The sequence below is a fragment of the Nicotiana attenuata genome, chromosome 11, assembly GCF_001879085.1.
Source record: "Nicotiana attenuata strain UT chromosome 11, NIATTr2, whole genome shotgun sequence".
Lineage (NCBI taxonomy): Eukaryota > Viridiplantae > Streptophyta > Magnoliopsida > Solanales > Solanaceae > Nicotiana > Nicotiana attenuata.
This window is the reverse complement of record NC_031999.1, coordinates 4,190,945-4,200,139: the sequence shown is the minus strand read 5'-3', so window position 1 is coordinate 4,200,139 and position 9,195 is coordinate 4,190,945. Positions and strand designations below refer to the sequence as shown.

Genomic DNA, 9,195 nt, shown 5'->3' with positions numbered 1-9,195 from the left:
TAATGCGCCATTGGACAACACTCTGGTTACAACAAATGGTCCCTGCCAGTCTGGGGCAAACTTTTCTTTTGCTTCGGCCTGATGAGGAAGAATACGTCTCAACACTTGCTGACCCACTTCGATCTTTCATGGACGCACCTTCTTATTATACGCTCTCGCCATTCTCTATTGATACAATTGACCATGACATACTGCTGCCAATCTTTTCTCGTCGATCAAACTTAATTGCTCCAAGCGGATTCTGACCCATTCGTCATCATCAATTTCGGCTTCAGCGGCAATTCGAAGGGATGTGATTTCAACTTTTCAGAATTAGCCTGGCTTTTAAAACTGGGCCGAAGATTCCTCATGCATGTCATGTCATTGAAACCAGCCTAAAAGAACTGTGTAAGGAAGAAAAGAAAAATAAACTATCAGGAATGATGAAAAAGGGAAATTGCATTTCATTGAAATCAAAAGATAGCAAGGTTTAACACATCCAAACGGACGGAACATAGAATCTGAATCACAACCCTAGAATAATCCAGACAACTAAAAGGAAATCAAAACCCACTACCAAAACTCCCTCCGAGTAGGAAGAGGAGTAGCTTCCCAATTGTTGACCTTCACATTCGGCTTGACAAAATGCACCTCTTCGTTACCAGAGCCTCCCCCAATTTCCACCGTGTTTAATTTATCAAATAAACTTTGGACCCTCTCAAATCAACTCCTCATCAAAGACAACCACAGGCTTTGGAACTGCTGAGACCGGATGCTTTACTGCCCCTGGCTTGACAATGACGGGATCTGTGTGGGCACCCTCCACAATAACGATAGGCTTGTTCGACACTCCTGACACAACCACTTTTGCTCTTTCTTGTTTCATTGCAACCTCACTTGAGGACCCTTTCTTGACCTCCGCAGATGGCTCATTGCCTGTCCCGCCCAACCTGATCACTGATTTCCCATTTGTTGACTTTTCAACCGGCCCGACCTCACTGGACCGAATCATCATGACGGTCTGTGAAGGCTTCTTAGGCTCCCCTCCCTTATGCACTATCTCGATCATATTTGTCTCATGATGGGGCGGCAATGGATTCTGGTTGATATCGGGCGCCTTTTTTGCCCATGCTTGATACATCTCGGCCATCTGTTGTTTTAGCTTATACATCTCTTCTTTCATCACATTAATATCCAACTCTTCCCCCTCTCTTGAAGGATCGATGACACTCGCATCAAGTCCCTGGTTGGCCATGAGCACTTTGTTTTTGGAACGGGTGTTGTATGGGTGAGTTGCCAGAATGCCACACAAACTAACCACCTGCTTGGACTCAATACATCAACAACAACTTTGTTAGCGGTGAGGGCTTTAGCAGATTGGTAACCGCACATTTTGGGGAATGAATGCACCTAAGCAGTTAACCGTTTCTATTATGCATTTGATTGGCTGCTTGCGTCATCGCGGCTTTCCGTATTTCCATGGCAACTTCTGCTCTTTTTTTTTTTTTCTATTCTTGCCTTTGCTTTCTCTCTGTTTTTGTTCTCTCCTCCCTCCCTCTTGTTTTGCCATTGTTTTCTTCTCTCAGTTTCTTATTTTCTCTCTTTTTCTTTCATTTTCACTCTTGCTTTCCTCCCTTTGTTTTTCCCCTCTTGTTTTTCCTCTCTGTTTTTCTCTTCTTCTTTTTTCTTTGTTATTGGTTAAGGTCGAATCCTATGGAGATTGCCTACGTATCATGACCCCGCATGAATCAGACCAAGCGTAGTTCTTGGGGACATAAATGAAAAATAAATAACAAAAATATTTTGGGATTTTCAGATAAAATGTTTTGATTACAATAATTCATCCTACCGAATTTTTACCACAAAAACCAACAAGCTCAAAAAGGAAACTAACAGGAGGAAAATCGAGACTCATTTTGACTCAAAAGGTTATCACTATTTTTTCAAAATTTTCATAAAAATACTCGGCTTTGCCAATACGGCCTTTCAGCACCTCGAGGAAGAAGATTTTAAGGCTTTGCCCGCTAACTGGCCAAAAATTGGAAAAAGACCAAAGGTGGCTGTTTATGCAAAATCAGCCTTCCGGCGTCCCTTTCGGGAACATTCGGCTATTTTCGACAAAAACGGCATCACCTTACTTATTTACAATAAAAATAAAATTTTGTTCATTTTGGGCTATTTTCGCAAAAAGAAGTTGGACTCGATGGGGGTTGCCTACGTATCCCACACCCTGTGGGAATCAAACTGGCATAGTGCGGGCAAACAAAACAAACTATTTTTGAAAACAAGACTTCTTTTTTCTTTTTCATTGGTAAATAAAACAAACTATTTTTGAAAATAAGACTTTCTTTCTTTTTTATTTCCTTTTTCCATTGGCAAATAAGACAAACTATTTTTGAAAACAAGACTCTTTTTTTTTTCTTTTTCCATTGGCAAATAAAACAATCTATTTTGAAAACAAGACTCTCTTTTTTTTTTCCTTTCTTTTTCTCAAAAATTTGGCAGAGTTTCGACACTATTTGGACATTGGTTTTTCCAAAAGAGGTAATTATCTCTCTTTAGCCCTCATACCGCTGTTTCTCTCTCCTTCTTTTCCTTTTCAACAATCCCCAATATCAAAAAGCCGGTCAGCATGTGAGTCCAAAGCAAATAAATGCACAAGCAGTACGTAAGATGCATCAGGATGGTCTATTTTCATTTCAGGTCACCTGTCCTAGACGGACCCAACCCCTGTGTTGAGTCCCCTAAGTCAAATGCACATGATGCACACAAACGTTCCTACTAGGGATCCGGCATGAGGCTGAGTTATTCTAGGTTCGAAACCTGGGTATTTGTTCTAGACTATGTACCCAAGCGGACAACTTGAGTCGAGGAAGGGGCTACGTACCGGGAACCAAAAGGCCATCCGGCTTAGTAACTTGTCCGGCCTCTTTCTTATTTTAAGGTATTGACACTAATAGAATAGGGAGTCTCGACCAGCGAGCACATCCCCGGAGATGAGAAGAGAAGGGTTCCGTAACAGTTTTATATATACAGTTCAGATAATATCAAAAGCGGTAAAAAGCAACATTTTGCACATTAGTCCCAAACATGTAATAAAATACGATAATAAACAAAGCCAAATACAACAATATATCTAAGCTCGAATTCTGAACCCTGAACCAGAGATTCTGGGTTCGTTCCCCAGTAGAGTCGCCAGAGCTGTCACACCTGTTTGGGTGCTGGAGTTGGTCTTATATCTTCATAAGGAGGATGAAGATCTTCAGCCTTTCCCTTTACATGAAAAAAATGGTGCCTCCTTTTTGTTTTCCCAGGCGTTATTTTGTTTGTTATTCCTTCAAAGATGTGTTTACCAAACCCCAGGAGCTGTCACACCTCCTTTTTCTAACTTACTACACCCCGTAAAGGGTATAATAAAGGGAGTTATTTCCAACTTGAAGTGACAATCGAAACGGGATTATTATTAAATATTCAGAGTCGCCACTTGGGAGATTTATGGTATCCCAAGTCACCGGTTAGAATCCCGAATCGAGGAAAAGAATGACTCTGTTTACCAGTCCGCGAACCAGAAATCCAAGTAAGGAATTCTGTTAACCCGGGAGAAGGTGTTTGGCATTCCCGGGTTCCGTGGTTCTAGCACAGTCGCTCAACTGTTATATTCGGCTTAAATTATCTGATTTTAAACAATTATGAACCTATGTGCAAATTTTAACTTTTTAACCGCTTTAATTCATTTTTAAAGAGAATTGCAACGTTATTAAAACACGTCTCAAACCACGTCACATAAATGCACCCAAGGTCTTTGACATATTTTAACTTTGTAGGGATTTGGATTTGGGTCACATAAATGCGCACCCGAGTTTAAGAAAGTAGATTATTAAAATACGTGCCTAAAGCAACTACGCGTTTGCACTTTGCGAGGGCCATGGAATTTGCTAAATGGCACGCCTCGAATTCTAAGGATTAAGACGAAGATTAATTAAAACAAGGGTCACACAATTGCGATTTTATTTGGCACGGCACACCTCGGTCTAAGGAACTACACCTCATTAAAGAGGACTATACTAATAACAAATTTATTATTAAGGAAAGCTTGACCGAAGTTGCGAGAACGCAAACGTTTGTCTTAATTGGAACCCGTAATCATGCCACACGCAACAGAAAAAGTTAATAAAAGGTTCTATGCCCATCAAGTTCTTTGTCAACCTATCCATTCTTAGAGTTTAGCCCAATATACCTCTCTTTATTCCAATGCTTACCAGATTAGTTCACAAAACAAATCAAATAATCATTCCAACAAGCACATCATGAGATATTGAATTTAGACGCTCTTTGTGATCAAATTACTTTGAAACCGACTAGGGGAAATTAGCAGCAAATTGAGACCAAGAGAAATCCGTGTTGTTAAGCGCACGAAATCATTAGCCCGATTATTAAAGCTCAAGATTTTTCGCATCAATATGTAGTACTTTATAGATGAGCAAGAATCAGAAATATATTTTTCTTCCTACTAAAGTTAATCCATGTGCACTATTAACTACAAGTTGATTTTGAGGACTAAAACAAAGCTACTGCCAGAACTATTTGAGAGGTCCCAACACAATTACACTACTCCAAATCTGATATTCTGAAACTGACCAAGACGGATGAAATACAGTTTCAATAAATCGAAGGCAAATCAGTCGAACCCAGAATGAGGCTATTCGCCTAAACGTTTCATATTTTTTCATTACTCACATTCAAACACATCAAACAGCCAGAGAGAACATCAGATAACAAGAACAGATCGACAAATATTTCTTTCGAGCGCAAATCGCAACTAGCAGCTAATTCCAAACCCAAACTCTACTGATTCACTCATAGAATCCAACTCTAACATAATATCAACCACAAACAAGAACTATCCACAAACAGAATTCATCCAATTTAGATGACAAGATTCAAGATCCAAACAATCAATTAAAAGCAACTTAACAAAGAATGTCGACTAAACAGACACAAACCCCACAATCCATAGCAAACAGAAACAATGGGAAGAGAAAGAGCTGAGTTGAACCTGTTGAGCCAAAAATTCTTTAAGGTTTTGAGAATCAACAGATACAAACTTCCGAGTTCAAATTTCAGACGAAATCGAGCATCCAACGATGAGAAATGGAGATGAACAACAATAAATGGATTCGAACCAGCAACGAGGCTCGAACCAGAAACAACCTCGATCAAACCCCATCAGAATCCATGCTTATCTTCCAAATTCAAACAAAACAACAGCGACAAAATCAAACAGGAACCGCCAGCAAAATCGAGATCTCGAACCGAAAACCTCGTTGAATTCGCAACAGGCTGCCTTCAACGGCGACCTCCACACGAATCGAACTCAGAAATGGCTCCAAATCTATTAGTGTGCATGACTGTGTGTGTTGTTCAGCGGCTGGAATTTTTGAGTTGGAGAATGGTTGTGCGTGAAGAAAACAGGGGTAGCTGGTTTGGGTTGATGGTTGATGGCAGTAGTTCTAGGGGTGCTGGTCGTTTGTGATTAGGAAGGAGCCATGGAATTTTGGCTCTTCTTCTCTAAAGGAGAAGATCAAATCGATGGGGTTCTGTATATTTTCGTTCAGATGCGGCGGGTCCTCTCTTCAGTGTTATTTTTTGTTGTATAGGGTCTCTTTATTTTAGGTGTAGGTACTATTATATAGGGGTAGGGATTAGGGTTATATTTTGTGTATTTTGCCAAGTAGTCCCTAGGTCTTTTGTGTTAAGTCCTTAGGGTCTTTTTATTTATTTTTATCCCAAAGAAGAGTCTAGAAAGGTCCCTAGGCTTAATGGACTAATCCGAATTGGGCCAAGAACTGGGTTCTAATACTCTTAAAATTGTGATCCAACACCTTAATTGACTCCCTTTAAAATAAGATAAAAATACTACACAATGCAAAAGCTAACATGAAACTATTATATATTTTTTTGTATTTTCAAGATTATGTAGAGATAAAAATAAAGTACTATTTTTGTATTTTTTTATTTAAATTTATGAAAGATATGTAAGCTAATATATATTTTTTTGTAATTTCCCATTTTTATGACAAAAATAAAGTAAAGAAGTCAAAAATAGTTGAAATAGCTATGTTAGGCCTACATTAAATATTTACATGCTAAAATATGAAAAATCATGGGGAGGGTCAAAAATCACATGTCTACAGGTGGATTCCTTCAAAGATGTGTTTACCAAACCCCAGGGCCTGCCACCAGCCCGGCCACAGGACCACGCTATTCACTTAGCTCCTTCTGCAGCTCCGGTCAATGTGAAGCCATATAGGTATCCCTATTTTCAAAAACGGATTATGGAGACGTTAGTTAATGAAATATTGGAGGAAGGGCTCATTCGCCCCAGTCACACTCCCTTTTCCTCGCCAGTTCTCTTGGTTCGAAAGAAGGATGGCTCTTGGCGGTGTAGATTATCGCGCTCTCAATGCCATCACCATTGGGGACCGATTTCCTATCCCGACCATTGACGAACTCTTTGATGAGCTCCATAGTGCCCAATATTTTTCTAAACTTGATTTATTATCTGTATATCACCAGATTTGGGTAAGGCCTAAAGACATTGTAAAGACGGCTTTTCGCATACATGAGGGGCACTCCGAGCTTCTTGTGATGCCATTTGGATTGTCAAGTGGCCCTTCAACGTTTCAGGCAACGATGAATTCAATATTTAGGACATTTTTGCGTCGCTTTGTCTTGGTTTTCTTCGAAGACATCTTGGTTTAGAGCCCAACATGGGACCAACACCTGGAGCATCTGACGTCTATTTTATCTACTCTCCGGGAACATCAATTGGTTGCCAAACTCGCTAAATGCACATTTGGTCAGGAGCGAGTGGACTATCTAGGACATGTCTTGTCTCCACAAGGGTTGTCAGTTGATCCAACAAAGATTTCTGCCATACAACAGTGGCCAGCACCCCGCAATGTGAAGGAAGTTTGTAGTTTTTTGGGCCTTGCCGGATATTATCACCGGTTTATTCGCAATTATGCCATAGTTGCCGGCCCCTTAACCGATCTGCTACGTAGTGATGCATATTCATGGACTCCTCAAGCTCAAAAGGCTTTTGAGGAGCCAAAGCTATGCCTTAGCTCCACGTCAGTGTTGTCGCTTCTCGAATGCCTCCGGAATCGGTGTAGGTGATGCCCTTTCACAACTCGGCCATCCAGTGGCTTTCTTTAGTCAAAAACTATGTACCCGCATGCAGAAGGCATCTACTTATGTCCGTGAGATGTTTGCCAAAACCCAAGGGGTTAGCAAATGGCGGCAATATCTACTTGGCCGGCGTTTTAACGTTGTTACTGACCACCAAACTCTTAAGAATTTAACCAACCAAGTTATACAAACCCCAGAGCAGCAGAAATGGTTGGGCAAGTTGGTTGGTTACGACTTTGACATTGTGTATCGACCTGGAAAGAGCAATTTGGCTGCTAATGCTCTGTCTCGCATGCCCTGTGCCTCGCTCATGACTATTTCTAGCCAATCTTTTCAATTATTTGATTAGTTGCGCGAGGTTAATTTAGTGCATCCTGAGTTGCTCGCCATCCAGCAGAGCATTCGTTCTCAACTAGCATATAATCACGATTATATCTTCAGCTTCTTTAAAGGATGGCTGGTTTTCCCTTCTGATCCATCTCTTTGCCTACATCTATTACATGAGTTTCATTCATCCCCACTTGGAGGCCATGCTGGTGTTACCCGCACCTTCCATCGGTTGTCTTCCAATTTTTATTGGAAAAAATATGCGCCATGATGTTAAGGTATTCGTAGCTTCCTGCTCTATTTGTCAGCAGATGAAGGATTTGCACCACCATCCAGCGGGACTTCTACAACCATTGCCTATTCTGGATCAGGTTTCTGAGGAGATTACCATGGATTTTATTACTTGCCTACCTTCCTCGCGTGGTAAGACAACCATCATGACAGTTGTCGATAGGTTATCCAAGTATGGGAATTTCATTCCATTGCCGGCTACTTTCACTGCTATCACAGTGGCCAAAGCTTTTGTTGCTCACATCGTCAAGCTTCATGGGCCGCCGAAGTCTATAGTCACGGACCGAGATCCTCGCTTTTTGCACTCTTTTTGGCAGGAGTTAAATCGGCTTCAGGGTGCCACATTGGCCATGAGCACGACATGTCATCCACAAACAGATGGTCAGTCCGAAGCCCTTAACAAGTGTGTCGAATAGTACCTGCGCTGCTATGTGGCTGACTTACCTAAAGATTGGGTCGACATGCTTCCTTGGGCCGAATATTGGTACAATACTCCCCTTCAAACTTTGGCTGGCACGAGTCCCTTTCGAGTTTTAGATGGTCGTGTTCCTCCAACTATTGCTCGCTATGTTCTCAGTGGCAGTTCCCATGAGCTAGTGGAACAATATTTTCTTTGTAGGAGTGAAGTTTGGGGGTCCTTAAGGAGAATCTGCTTCGTGCTTAGCGAAGGATGAAGAAGTTTGCTTATTGTAAATGCCATGAGCTATAACTGGATATTGGGGATTGGGCTTATGTCAAGCTTAAAATATACCGACCACATTCTGTTCGTTTTCACAAGCAGCATAAGTTGGATCGAAAGTACTTTGGCCCTTTCAAAGTGTTAAAACGTGTCGGCTTTGTTGCAGACAAGCTGGAATTACCGGAGGAGGCCAAGATTCATCCTGTTTTTCACATTTCTATGCTTAAGAAATGTGTGGGCAGTCTGGCATAACAAGTCACTCCCTATCGCTTACTTGACACTGAGTCTACAGCTAATGATGTGAACCTTGCGGACAAGGATGTGTTTGGGGAGGGAGGTAATGTTATGGCCATGTCAGATAAAAATGCACAATCAGCTGATAAAAGTGCACAATCAACTGATCCTACCAGCAATAAGACCACCTCAGCAAAAGTTGTTACAGAAAGTGTGAGGTGCAGCAAGCGAGTGAAACGGCCTACAACAATGCTAACAGATTTTATCTGGCAGCCCGGGTGAGAGAAAACGCTTGAGGCATGGAGCAAAATGAAAGTGGAGTAGCAGTATCTATAAATAAGGAGTAGAATGAGTATTGTAGTAGGCATCTGTTATGTTGAGAGTCTGATTCTTCCCATCCCCCTTCTTTCTGGCTTCTCACCTTCTTCTGTGTCAATTTTCTTAGTCTAGTTCTATACCTTGTAACTACAATCCCCAGTTGGTATTAATATTAC

General features: G+C 41.2%; 1 protein-coding gene across 1 annotated transcript; it reads left to right on the top strand.

Annotated features, from left to right (window-relative positions):
- LOC109234659 lies at positions 7,217 to 8,983 on the top strand. Its single transcript, XM_019400728.1, has 4 exons — positions 7,217 to 7,469; positions 7,612 to 8,169; positions 8,634 to 8,708; positions 8,760 to 8,983. Exons 1-4 carry the CDS (start codon positions 7,217 to 7,219, stop codon positions 8,981 to 8,983), a joined length of 1,110 nt encoding a protein of 369 aa, XP_019256273.1.